Genomic DNA, 14,610 nt, shown 5'->3' on the forward strand with positions numbered 1-14,610 from the left:
CCTTCCCACCTATCTTCTGTTACATTTTGTTGTCACGTGACAGATAACAGCAGAGGGGCAGCCTGATGTGAAAGTGCACATGAAGCAGAAGTGTATCATTAAAATCTTCCTCGCAGAAAAAATGGCATCTATTGACATTCATCAACTTGCTGAACATTTATGGAGACCAACAGTGGATGCGAGCACAGTGAGGTTGTGGGTACTGCATTTCAGCAAGTAGTGACAGTGGGTCTCCTCCACTGGTGCAGGTTATTACGAGCATAGCCTTATAGGCTCCTGTTCATTGCTGGTGAAAACATATAGATAATGGTTGTACTTATGTTGAAAAATAAGAGTTTTGTAGATGAGAATTTGTTCTATTAGATACTATTATTGTGTTCTTTGTATCTATTGTAGTTTCCATAGAAATAAACAGAAGGCATTACTTTCAGAGTGGCCTACATGTATTTGTGCAATCAAATAGGTATAGAAAAAAAAAAATCAGATGGAACAGAGAGACATGATCTTTTAAGCTCCTCTGAACAATACAGTATTTGCTTCATCTGAACCTGTTTTTACAGTGGCTTGTGGTTAGTGATATACAGAGGTTAGAAACAACGCTCAGCGCATTATGTAGCACTCTTACTGACTACTAGTTAAGCATGCTTATCTAGCTGTGGACAAACTATGCATTTTTATAACCTTTGTAGGAAACAATTTTCCTATTCAGCATAGAAATACCAGGAAATCTGTGTCAGAGAGATTGTTACAGTGCAATGCTGAATCAAAATCTCAAGTATTTAAAACAGGCGATTCTAATATCTACCCATCAACTGACATATTTTGATCATAGGGGAAATAAAAACTTCAATTAACAATAATTTTAAAACACCCTCACATCCACTCACAACACTTCACTTGCTTTTATTCAAGTTTCAAGTGGGAAAGGGAAGGAAAACAAAACCTACTGAGTTACTTAAGTTTCTGCAATGAGAAGTTATTCTTCAATACAGAATGCAAAATATTAATGCTGAGTCAAGAGAGTTTTGTGTGAGACTATCATTAAATTGTCTGGTTACAAATCTAAAACAATAAATTTTTAAAGTCTGCACTATTTTACCCTGTGAGAGTGCATCTTAGGAGGCAGAAACCAAGCATCATTTTTTACCTGAGGGAGTGAAGGAAAACAGTCCTACCAGGACTATCGACAAAATATTGAGAAATCTCTTACTAATGATGCCAAGGAGGAGGCTTGAAATACATTTACTAAGAATTAGGGAACTGATATAGTCTAATAACTAGAAAAAACAAATATTCGAAACTTCTATCTACCTGACTAGAAAAGACTGCAGCTGAGTCTAGGATGAAGCTGCTTAGCATGTGCTTAAAATCATATATTTGTGCTATCTGAATATATGAACATACAAAGCTGTGTATACATTCACCAGTTCATTCTGCAAAACTGAACTCTCCTCCCACCTCCCTTCCCATTAAAAGACCCCATTCACAGCACTTCATGTCCAAGCTAACTGTATTTAGTGTCAGGCATTAATATGATAATCTTGAAGGATGCACCATGAGTTCATTGTTATGGATGCAATGATGGAAAACTCACCCTTTTCAATCTGGCAGCGGCTTCTCCAGAGCGGATTGCAGCCAGCAAGCTCTGGTGGATCTGTTCTGGGTCAGAGCGCTGGACTGGCATTGAGGTTTGTCTCATAATGACAGGGCGTGAGTGGTCAGCTGAAGCACCTGACTGTGCCTGAATCTGTTGCTCATTATTGCTCACATTGCTGCTTTTCTAGAAACAGAGGAAGTGAGAAGGACAAAAACAAACAAACAAACATCCTTTAATGTTCATTAGCTAATTAGCAGCAAGGAAAAAACTAAGTCAACTCACATGAAGTCACATATCAAACTGTGCCACTATAATATTTGCTTTGTTCAAGCTCTCAGGTATTAGCCACATTTCTACTGTAGCTCTGGGAACAGATCTTCAATTTAGCAGCAACAAAAAAGATATAAGCCAAAAGGAACTTACGAAACTTATTAAAATGATGAAGTAATTCCTTCAAGATGAGCATGTGATACCACAAAGTGATACGATATGGAAAAAAACATTCCAAAAGGAAACACAAATATAAAAATAATAAATCAAGCACTCAAAAAACCCATGATTTTATAACTTGAAATTATATCTCAAGTAAATAGGAAAATATTCAAGCATTACAACTGGTTGAGATCCATTGTTTTTTGTTTGTTTGTTTGTTTGTTTTTGGTTGTTTTTTTGTTTGTTTTGTTTTGTTGTTGTTGTTGTTGTTTTCCTGATGACTTGACAGGCTTTTACTCCAAAATGTCACCACCTAAATTTAGTTCCCTTGACACCACACTGTAGCATAATTAAGCACTGCTTGAAAATTGAAATTTCTAACAAAGATCAGTTATAAAGCATTCCCAGATAAGTGCCATAATCACCACAACATTTATTTTACTAATGAAAAATCTAAATTTAAATCTAAATAAATCTAAATTTGACATAAAACATCCCAGAAGAAGCCACTCTGGAAAGTTTGTCAACGTGTTTTGAACCGCAAGCAGAAAGGAAGAGAAGCATTACTGTATTTTGAATCTACCAAACAAAGATTAGCCTCTAACTTCCATACCTGAAGAAAATGGTCATTATAAAAACAGAATTTCGAATAGTACTGCTTCTTGTCAGAATACTGCAGAACTGTACAGAATATGCAAGACAGCCAGCATCTACACATCACAGATTTATGGATGTGTCAAGCTCCCAGAACAGCTCGAAATGGCTCTCTGAATTTTGGTATATTTCCATCTACACATTTGCAACATTAATACCTTAGTGGATTTTTATGACTTTTTTTTTTATTATTATTTTTTAAAGTTTCTCTCACTCAGTTCTCTCACCTGGTTCAAGTGTTTCTGCCATGATCACTTGAACCAAAACTCATCACATTACTCAAAATTAAAGAAACCAATGTACCAAACCATAAAAAACACAAACCCTCTGAACATGAAAACAGGTATATACAGTATAAGTAAATGATTGTTTAATTCACTGCTCTTCGAAGTTTTAGATGCTAGTTATGGCAAGAAGTAATTATTTCTAGTACTCAAAATGCGACTGTTTTCATCTTAGCTAGCATTCCCTTTTTTCTAGTATTTCATTATAATGCTGTGCTACTCCCAGACACCAGAGGTTGTTCACACTGTATCAGTACAGCTCTTTCTGATAAGCAAGCAGTTCAGAGATAAGCCAAAGCCTCTGCTCTGCTGAAGATGACATTACAGTGGATCACTGATAAATATATATATATATTAGTAATAAAGTTTACCTTATCCATTAGACTATACTGTGGCCCTCCCGTGATGCTGTGTAAGGAAGGGTTTTTCACTTGAGGCATGGAGGCAGCTGAGGAGAATTCAGCTGTAGAAGAGGCAGATGAGAGTTCAACAGGAAATTCTTCTCTTGGTGCCAGGCTAGAGGTTGTACGCGTTTTATTGAATGACTGTGATCTTTTGACTGCTGAGGAGACAGCAAGTGCAAAAGGGGATGGCCTCGAACTGGAGTATGGCTTTGGAACTGCAAAAGTTCTTAGAGTTTTTAGGTTCAATGGTGCTGGCTGACAGGAGGGAAAACTGGGTGGTTTATTGTTTTTAACAGGAGAAATGGAGGATTCAAGTTTTTTCCCATCATCATCCTTGTCTTCATCTGCTGGAGAAGAGGAGCTACTTGTTGTATGTAATGAAGAAGTTTCATCAGGTGATGAGATATTTTTTTTCATCTCTGTATTTTTAACTTCATTTTGAATGGAATTAGGAGCACAAATGGTACTTCTGGCAATTGCAGATGATACATAATGACCTGAAACTCTGCGCTGCATCTGCAGATAAAAAGAACTAGGCTTAGTTGTAGGACTTAGTGCATTTGACTTCTCCTGAGTCTCAGAAGAAGTATTTGAATTACTTAAGCTTAGCATTAGTGGAACATGCTGTTTAGAAGACACTGTTTCTATTTGATTGACCTCAGTGGTAACCCTAGCTCCAGATGGCACCCCATGTTCAGAAATGCTGTTCACTCTGTGCAGCAGATCATTTTTTGCAGCAGGTATATTTTGCAGACCAGTCTGTAAGTGACCTGTACTTTTTGGAAGATGAGGAATTTCAGTTTGCATGATGAATTCTTTGGCGTCTTCATACTTCAGAGAGTTTTTGGAAGCAGTTACCTCTTGATCCTTACAATCTCTAGCTTCTGATTCCCAGCTCTTCATTGTTTCCAAGGATTTTGGAGGAGGCACAATTTTGTAAGTAGTCATTCCAATTTTTGGTATGTAATCTCTTGTAATTTCATTAGCAGGCTTAGGTTTAGGTTTCATGTCTTGTCTATAAAGAGGGTAACCCCTTATAGGAGACCCATCTGGAGTTTTTGTAATTGTTTCTGGCGAAGTAACATTACTGCCATTTGTACAAATATGAATTTCATCTTTCATGGGTATCGTTTTTTCATATGAAACTTCTTGTCTCTGAAGATTTTCTTCTGTTGAAGTTTCTTCATTCTTACATATTCCTTGCATCACCCGAACACCAGGGTTGTTTGTGTCTGTATTGTGTTGAAGGACCATTCCTTTGAATGTGGATGATTCATAGTCTTGGGGGACAAACATTTCTTTCTGCACAGTCCTTTCCAAATTGCTAACCAATGGACCTGTCTGAATTGCAACATCCTGAGTTTTTACGGTGTCCAGGTTGGTTTGACTTGCTTTCTGATCTTGCTTTCCTGGAATCAGTTGAGTGTAATTCCTATGACTTATGGCAATGTCATTTTTAGACACTTGGCAGTTTGATAGTCTGTCAACTTCAAGTTTGCTTTCCCTGAAATCTACTGCTTTAATTTCTGCTGTTTGCTCTTCTCCCCCTTCTTCATTTGTTGTAAGAAGTGTTCTATCACTGTGATCTTTAAAAGAAAGATTCCAGAAATTAATACAAAGGCCAAGGTTTAACCTTCCTACTTATATCACTAAGTTTCAAACATCCAACAAATTTAACTACAAGGACTAGCTCCTCACTACTATTATTATTTTCCTTAATACTTACTTTTAAAAACTATAGTTATATTTGCCTAATATTGCTGAATAATTCTCTTCTTACTCGGATACTCTTCATTTATTATCAGCCTTCTGGTGTCATGCATGAATTACTACAAAAACCTACTACTGGATCATCTTAAAAAGTGCCAATAAATTTCGGTTGATTGTAATAGGAACCAGTAAGGTGAACTCAAAGTCTATTCGGTATTAAGTTAGATGCAATTTTTATTTAGTTCCATCTTTGTGGCTTCTGTTACATGATTTTAATATCAAAAGTGTTTTGTTAACTTTACAACAACAACAAATGTGCTACCAGTTCTTATCACCTCATCTCAGATACACCAGAGATAGAGGAAGTATAAAGAAAATAATTTTATTATCACAATTCTTTAACTGTCTTAAAAGGAATAGAGTTTTCTTCAATAAAACAAGTAGGAACTACTCACCATAATTTTTATTTTGTTCCAAAATTCTAAGCTTCCTGTCTATCTCAAATGCAGCTTGGTCACTGCTTATCTGAGTCTGTAGTTCTCTGCAAAGCATAACAGTACATTAAATATGTTGGTATCATTCATTTCAGTAAACAGAAAAGATGCAAGAGAACTGGCAGTGTTCTCCAAACACAGATGGAGAAATCATTCTGCCAAACACTGGAGTACTAAACAGAATTATTATTTTTTTTTTAAGCGAGAGGAAATGCCGCTATGATATTTTACCAAAATGACATCAGCTCTTCACTCTGCCATGTATGCATAACACGATCAGTTTTCCTTTTCCTCGTTGTTTTGTTGTTGTTGTTTATTCGTTCACTCTGAACAAGCCCCATTCTAGTTAAAACTCAAGTTACAGTGAATCACTAAGGCAATGGCTTATCATTCCTTAACAACATTTTTAGTGTGAAGTCTTAGGACATCCTCCAACATTTACAACATATTTGATTTTTGTCTCCAGCATAATCTGCAGGGAGCTGCACGAGACACCAATTGCATATGAACTGTGCAGTACAGACTTTTTGAAATACTAATGAAAGATGCTCTGTCCCTTTCAAGAAATATGCATAAAATATCTTACTTGCATACTAAACATTTTGCAAATGCATGCAATGTTTGTTCTATGATCAGAGGGGACAAAAGAACTGTGTAAGTGCTCAAAAAACTCTCTTCTGTTTTCAGAAAATAATGAGTATTTGACTTCAAAAGTTAAGTGAAAAATGCCAGCACATTTAAAATTTCTCATTAAAAAAAAAAGTATCAGAACTTCAAACTTTTATCTCTGTGATACTTTTATTTTCTGTAGTAACTAATACTTCATCATGAAGATTCTAATTCATTTGCCACATCAAATGTATCATTAGGAATCACTGTCATTAAATGAAGCATCTGCTTTGAATCAGTTCAAAAAATGAATTATCCATCCTCATGTTGCCTGTACAGTCCAAAACGTACTGTAAACGTCCAACAGCAGCTAAACAGAATCTTTCAAAATATGCTGGTAGAAAGTTAAAGCTCAGTCCTGCCCTCTGTACTCTTGCCTATCTTCATTTCCTTGAACAGAGCTAAGGGACTGAATGACAACCATTTGCAATGGGCTGAACTGTTTAAAAACAAACCAAAAAGGAAAAAGGAAAAGAAAGTCACAAAACGTCAGAATATCAAAGTCACCCGACCTATCTTAAAACATCTGAATTACCAGATTTTCATAAACAAATGTCAGAGAAACATTAGCTCTCATTCCCATCTCTATGATATTTCATGAAGGAAAGGATTTCTGAACTTTGAAACTATGGTGCAGTGCATACTAGATGATACTTAACAGTATTATAGGCCACAAAAGGCTATTACAAGTCAGGGGAGAGGAGTGAGAAAATATCCCCATGACATCTGTCCAAACTGGCACAGTAACACAGCTCAGATAATTTGCAAATAAGAGAGAACTTAAAATGACGCTTGGCTGAGGAGCCACCTCGTAGTTCCTCACTGAGCAGACACACCCAAACAACTGGCACAGCACTCAGGACAGAATACCACAGAATTTGCGAAGACCAACTTTGCTCTGCATTGACAGAAAGACCCTTGACATTCAATTCAAAGCTTTCTATATTATCTTCAAAGTTTCTAGCTACTATAGCATTCACACATTTTGTTTTCAGTATAATAACTGAAATAATTCTTGCAATTTAAATCGGGAACAGTAGCCAGTTCAGCTGCCCCAGGAAACACATAAATAGTGAATTACAATAACACAATGGGACTTCTTAGGACAATCAACACTGATTTGAACCAGGCACTAAATCATGTTGGGAACCTGCAAAGTAGAAAAGAGGTTTAATAAAAATGCTACAAGGCAAAGTTACAGCATCACCAAAAGAAAAAAGGAGTGGTTAAGGAAACTAATGAATCAATTCTTATTTTTCCTGAGAGCAGATGAATCCAGACAAGAGGCTAACAGATGAAAAAAAAAATAAACAAATACATAGAGCAAGGTAACAGATGAGCAATAGATCACCGTAGCAAATATACCTGTTTTCCACCAACTATATGAATGAACTTTTAAATGATAATTAATCCACGTCATTCTACTTCACTCCATTCCCTTCCCCTCCACAGCAAAGTGCTCTAGTAATAATGCTAGATGTTTTAGAGATGGGTTCAGCTGTTCCAGAGTCAGGGTGTTCTAGTAGTAACGAGAAGACGGTCTAACCAGAATAGCCAGCAGAACATTTTGTGATTTATGTTGAAATGCTTCATGAATTACTGCATCCAGATATGTGCTACAACGAAAGCTAAGCATACTGAGTTCATTCCTTTCTCACAATTCTCTATTCTACGCTCCACAATGAAACAGTACCCTGCATTTTATTTGCCTCCCCCATTCCTTCTCCAATGCTCCTTTCTTTGTCACAAAGCGTACTTACTTGCCATCTGTGCTCATATTTTCTTGCTTTTCTTCCTTGAAGCTTTGTGAGTTGTCTACAGAAACAGTGCCAGGAACAGGAACTGATGAAGCACGATCATTTCTTTCAGTTTCCAGTGGTACCTCTGTAGAGCTGAAGGCTGCAGTAGACTCTCCTGTCCTGAGAGCGGTATCTATACTTCCATTTTCTTCTCCCTCCTGCACACACATCTCTTCCTTTTCATCAATTTCTTCCAGACTGTATTCTGAGGTCCTTGCACCTAAACTCACAAAGAATAGGGAGGAAAAAAAAAAAAAAGGAAACACACCTTCAGTGTATAGATAAAAAAGAACTGTGAAGCCAGCTTAAGAAGTTTGATTTAGTAAAATGGGAGTTCTCTTAATATAGGGAAGATGAGGAAAAAAAAAAAAAAGAGGAAAATAAAAAGAATCTGTTTCAATTTCATATTAGTTCTTTTTCAAATATCTCTTTTTGATGAAGATATGATTATTGTCATGCCACTGTCCATCTGTTTCTGCATCTGTAACTACTGCATAATGTTTTCCTTTGTTTAATTCAAGAACTAAATTAGTATGGATAAAAATATATGTAACAAATACCATGAAGACAGGCAGTTTATTTCACACAGATTTCTAACAGCTTTTGTTAGCTCTCCAATGAGGTTTAAAATAAATGGTTCCTTTTTATCAGAGTAAGTACAGTAGAGAACTAAAAATCAACTTAGTCCAACTAAAAATCTGAACTTAGTCCATGTTTTGAACAAGCTTGTTCACCACTATCAAAATTTTCCCACAGTCATCCCAAGGATATCAAAACATATTTAGATGAGTCTTGTGCACTGTCCTGTGCAAAACAAATAAATAAATAAAATTAAAAAAAATACATGGAAAAGCATTAATTCACAAAAATAATGGAATTTTCAGCTAGACCATAATTTAAAAAGTTTAGTTACTGGTTTAGGACACACAGGACAGTGCAACTGATGTTAGGCTAATAAATCTAGTATTTTTGATTTCCAGAGGGACTGTCTCCGGCTTTCCTTTCCTGCCAGGAATCTTCCTACACCAAGATGCTGATTCACATTTGTCAAGTATTAGTGGGTAGACCATAAACTTAACCTCTCAGCTTTGCAACTCGCATTCTGCAAAAACAAACAACATAACTACAATTTCATCTATATATGGCAATATGGTGACATGGAAAGCTACTGGAAATAATAAAGGCACATATAAGCAAAGCACTCTGATCTGAGCAGAGTATTCCTGTTAGCTTTGCATACATCAATACCTATTAGATAGAGGCCTAGCAGTGGGCTGAATCAGCAAGTTTCAAAGCGCAATCCTACTGCAAAAAAGGCTAAGATTGAAAACAAAATACTAGCTTGAAGCAAGCAATCCTGGAAATGGGCAGAACCCAAAGCATATTTCTTTAATAAAAAACATCTTAGATGAATTTTACTGTACAAAACATTATCCTTCAGCAGACCCAGTATTTCTACAGAAGTATCACTGAAGAAAGAAAATAAAAACAGAGAACTGTATGTGACTTGGAAAAAGTCTTCACTGAGAACAAAAACATTTCTTTTTCCAGCACAGTCATTAGCTAGAGTTCAGCAGTGGCATCACTGATCTCATCCACAGTTGCAGAGCAACTACTGAAGTAAAAAATTTTACTATTTAATTCTAGTTAGTTTTTCATAGTGCTCTCTTGTAAAAATGCTTTGCAGCTGCAGACTAAACACTGTCACCAATGTCATGGAGCTGAGTGCAGAGGTGATCTAGATTTCCAAGGAAAGAGGAGAAAGATTGCAAAATGGTGCAGGTGAATCTCCTTTCACATTACTTAAGCACGTGTTGATATCAAAGGGATTTCTTCAGACTTCACAACCAGTAAGGGCCTTTTCCTTCCTCCCTCACCCACAACTATTTGAAATCTAATTGTGGAACCTATTGTGGAATCTTGACTTATACAATAAAGCACAGCCAGGATTTCTAACAAGACAAACAGAATAATTCTGGAGTTGCTATGACTTTATGCCTAATCAATGCAGTCATCTCTGTCATTCTTGCTCTGAAGAAGAATTATAAAGGTGAAGTGAGCACGCTAAATTTCTATTCTTATACTGATGGGATGGGAACTTTGCTTGGCTGGGTAGGAGATCCTACCGATTTTCATCTTACATGAAAGTCCATCCCTTGCTGTGCTAGGATCACTTCCAAATCTAAACTACAAATGCATAATTCCAAACAACAACAAAAACCAATCCTACATACTTTTTTATGAAGTGCCCTTTGTACAGCATTGTCAGCAGAGTATCAGACTTGCTTAGTCTTGCTTAGTTTCATCTAGCAGTTTTAAGTCTGTAACTATTACTAGCAGATCTGGGCTGCCAGTGCTGCAGCAGAATGAAGTGTTTATATACTGAATTCATTCGCGACACGTAACAGCCATCCTTCATTTACATCATGCAGATGAACAGTTTGGATTTTATGACTTGTTTCCAAATCTCTCTTTAGAATTTTATATGCAGCATATCACTAAGAATTACTTCTGGCAACACCGGATACACATTGCACTCTTATTGCCTATGTATTCTCTATGCAAATATGTATATAATATAAACTGTACTTTTGTCTTGTGCAATTGATTCTCTATGAGCATTAATCACTGAGTTTTAAATAGTTCTAAAAGAACATTGTTAAAATCTACACAATGGCACTGTGAATACCTGATGACTGCATTACCAACTGCATGTATCCTTTAAGTCTGTAAGAATACAACAGATAACAGAATGACATTTCTCTCGAGCCTTTTTACGCTTGCAAATAACAGCCAGAAAGCCTGACTACATCATGTAAACCTGGCAGTGGTTTTGCTCAGCCGTATACTCCTTGAAAAGTTTAAGAGAATCTGTAACCAAGAACATTATACCAAGAGATTTGTTTAATGGGAAATCATGTGAAAATCTTCAGCTTTTTTCTTTTTAAAAATTTAACCTTTTCCTTAGAAAAAAAAAGAAAAAAGAAAAAGCATTAATTAAGCTTTGGGAAGGGGAACAAAAAATATAACTGAGAACAAATTGTTCTTTATAATTCCAAATGTTCAAATTAATTCTCTTTAAATGTTTATTCCGTTAGATGTCTTCATACCAGTTTTGTCAAGGTGCAGTCTGCTTTCAAATGTTGCCTATTCTGAACTACACAGCATAGTTCCAATTGACGTACACAGCGCTGGTAGCTATGCAATATTAAGACACCAAATAACCCTTACTGAACACTCATAATGGTTCTTTATAGGGCAGAAGGTAACTCTACTTTCGTAACTTAAATTTCCTTACTTGCTAAAGGAGAAACGTGCAACATAACTGCTTTGAGAATGTTAGTCACAGCTGAGTAAAAACTCAATGCTTCTGGACCCCTGACACTTCAAGTAGTATTAACAAGAACAGAGGAAACTACTGAGTTAATGTAATGCTAAAATTACATCCAATTTAACAATTGAAGAGATACTGACTATTCTATCTTATCTATATTAAAAAGTGCCCAAATTTGATAAATAATTTTCAGACCAGGATTAACTCAAGAGTTGCAAGATTAATTTGGCTGCAGGTAAATACTGGTTCTCACAGCATGTACTAAAAGGACCCTTTATAAAGAGGCCTGTAGACAGTTTCAGAGATGCCACCAGAGAGCAGTAGTATCCCATGAGGAAAAAAAAAAAAAAAAAAAAAAAAAGAAATGAGACAATGCAATGTAACCATCTCTACATTAAAGAAAATGCATTGCACTAAGTCTTCGGCAGAGGATATTATAAGAATACAAGACACCACAAACAGAACTAGAGAATGCAAAATGTCAGTAACTGTGGAATTAAATCTCAAGCCTCACAAAGACTGTTCTAAACCCAATAAGGATGATTATTTTTTGTCCATTTCTTTCTATATTACACAATAAACATTTAATCACAAGAAATCAAATACCTCAAACACAGGTTACTGAGTCTACGGAAAAGTGATCAAGCTATTGCTAAGAAGCTCAAGACTGCTTATTTGCGCAGCACTTAAGATATTATACTTGTGGAAAATTAAGAAATTCTATCTACTTATCTTAAAACAGAAACAAGCTCAAGAAAACAACAAAAAAGCTTAATATTAAATAATAACCTTGCTCTTCATGTTAGATCCATCCCACGTAGATGAATAAGGTTTTGAACACAGAAAACTAAGTAGTAATAAATATTAAGAATGATTCACTAAGTTATAATTCACCACCTTTCTTCTGCTACAACTAAAAAAACAATATTCAACAGTTTTCAAATTCAGATGCACAACAGAAGCTAATACTTTCTATTTATCAAGTACACACTTTATTCTTCAAAGTGTTTGCTTGCTATTGTTTCTATTAAATGTCACAAATGGAGATTTGTGACACAAATTTACTGATGACTGATCTTTCTACTTTTTTTTTTCCCCTTCACCAGAGACCTAAGGAAGCAGATGACATTTTTTTGTTCTTCTTTTGGTACATTTATGTTTTGTTTTGTTTTTTTCCTTAACCACTCCAACCACCATTTTGACTGACAATTCCAATGAACTAACTGAAAAGCTATTATACTTGAGTGCCTATCAACTAAAACAGAACCTCATACACTACTCATGTAGTTCCAAATGTTTAGTGTTCATATATTTCATCCTTAGTGAAATATACAGAAGACTAATTTTTCCAGATTGCGCTGGCACTGATTATTCTAAATGCTTTACAAAATTGTAAAGGATCTAGAGGTCTTCTACCTTGTATCTGAACTGTACTTCCCAATAGCAGTACTTAGTAGTACAAACAAGAAAACCAAGACCTTACAATAAAATACTGTTCAGCAGCTAAGGAACTGTATTTTGAATAGCTATACTTATCATATTTTTCTACAGTACCCAACAAATGAAATAATTTATAAAGAACTATGTATACATACAGTTGATAGTTACATTTATAACTTATGTTTTCAAAGGCTGTTCAGATGCAAACCAAAAAACAAGCACAAATTTTCTCCTACCCCTAAGATTGTGCATGTTAAGGGCAGCACAACAGGATTCTGGAAACAAGACTGTGTTTTAGCTTTTGAATGTTTTGTTATGGGATATACAAAAGTCACCAAGATTCTAGCTTGTTCCTGCCTTGTCTTGTGGATAAAGAGGGGATGCTTAGTTTCTTAAATGTGAAGCATAGAAATCAATACAAAATTTACTGTATATCTTTGTTATAGAAAATCCTATTCATCTTTCAATTGAAAAGTTAATTGATTTGAAGCACTGAAGTTAGTATGTACTTATCTACATGTCTGTATCTACAGTATAGTAATTTATTATTATGACTTACAACGGTTTATTATGACATACATTTAACTGATACATTTGGAAAAAAGCCAACCTGTTTCAGACTGCATTTCACCAGCTCTTCCTTCCACTTCAGTAAGGACTGATTCTGTTGACTCTGTTACTGAAGAAGTAAAATACAACACGTCAGGTAACAAGTATCGTCCCTCCATTTCTATGTTAAACTAATATCTTACAGACTGCTGAGTACTTCAAGAAATGCACCTTCTCTTAAGTAACCAGTGCTTGTTATCATATTTCCCAGGTTTTTTAATATTACACCTTAGGTATTTTTGAACCTCAGAGAGTTGACTTTTTCATCAAATGAAAGAATTATAAAAGTCAAGAACAAAATTTTTCCTTCTTGGCCCATTTCCTATTAATTAGGCCCCTCTATTAATCCCTCTCTGATGCAGAGAAGCAAATCTTCTCTCCTCATATGTGTAACACAAAAACAATTGCTATAGTTAACAATAACTAATTGGGTGAGTGTGCATATTTGATACTAATCTGTATGCCCTAAAACTTGTGTTTTTCACACTACATCAGTCAAACTCATAAAGTAGCATTACTATTTCCCTAAAATCCAAAGATCTTTAACACTCATATTTTTACTTAAAGTTCTTATCTTATTGGGCAGTGTTTCTTTAATGTTTAGCCAAATTGCCATGCCTTCTGTTGCCTCCTAATTAAAGAGTATAAAAAGATTACCAGTCTCATTACTGCTTTCACTTTGATCTTCTGGTGTTCTAGAGGGTGGTGAGGGTGCTTTGCGCTTCATCCTCCGTAGAGAGTTCACAGAAGCTGTGTCACTGAGCGGCAGAGAACCTTTTCTTACTAATCCCGAAGGGGCCTATGAAGGTAGACATGGTGGAAAATGATTATTAGTAATGAAAGACAGAAAAATAGCTCTTGTCATTATTCTCCGTAAGTATTTTTAATATATATTTGGACAAGAGAGAGTGTCCACCTATTACCAAACATATGATGGTTTCTCACTTTTTTACTTCAATTTAAAAATAAAATAATGAACTAAAACAGTACTTTCTAGAGAAACTGAATATATACATAGAGATGCAAGACAGCAGAAAAACAGTCAGTTATTATGTATAACATAAAAGATAATTTTTTCCTTTATAACCTACTAAGGCCATTCTACAAAACTCAAAGAAACCTCCTAAGTAGGTGAAGTAATTATGAAAGAACGCTTCCTTCAGCTAGACACAACAGAAATTACA

The 14,610-nt window shown here is 35.5% G+C and overlaps 1 protein-coding gene across 4 annotated transcripts in view; it reads right to left on the reverse strand.

The window, feature by feature from the left end:
* COBLL1 (cordon-bleu WH2 repeat protein like 1) overlaps positions 1-14,610 on the reverse strand; it is a 75,647-nt gene that overhangs the window by 2,703 nt on the left and 58,334 nt on the right. For all 4 annotated transcript variants that reach the window (XM_052674481.1, XM_052674479.1, XM_052674478.1 and 1 more), the window contains 6 exons: positions 14,084-14,225; positions 13,428-13,496; positions 8,005-8,263; positions 5,537-5,622; positions 3,339-4,957; positions 1,595-1,780 (listed from right to left, as the gene is read on the reverse strand). In XM_052674481.1, the coding sequence (XP_052530441.1) occupies positions 1,595-1,780; positions 3,339-4,957; positions 5,537-5,622; positions 8,005-8,263; positions 13,428-13,496; positions 14,084-14,225 (2,361 nt within the window). The remainder of the gene's footprint in view (positions 1-1,594; positions 1,781-3,338; positions 4,958-5,536; positions 5,623-8,004; positions 8,264-13,427; positions 13,497-14,083; positions 14,226-14,610) is intronic.

This window comes from Tympanuchus pallidicinctus, unplaced genomic scaffold (assembly GCF_026119805.1).
Source record: "Tympanuchus pallidicinctus isolate F22 unplaced genomic scaffold, pur_lepc_1.0 scaffold15, whole genome shotgun sequence".
Taxonomy (NCBI): Eukaryota; Metazoa; Chordata; class Aves; order Galliformes; family Phasianidae; genus Tympanuchus; species Tympanuchus pallidicinctus.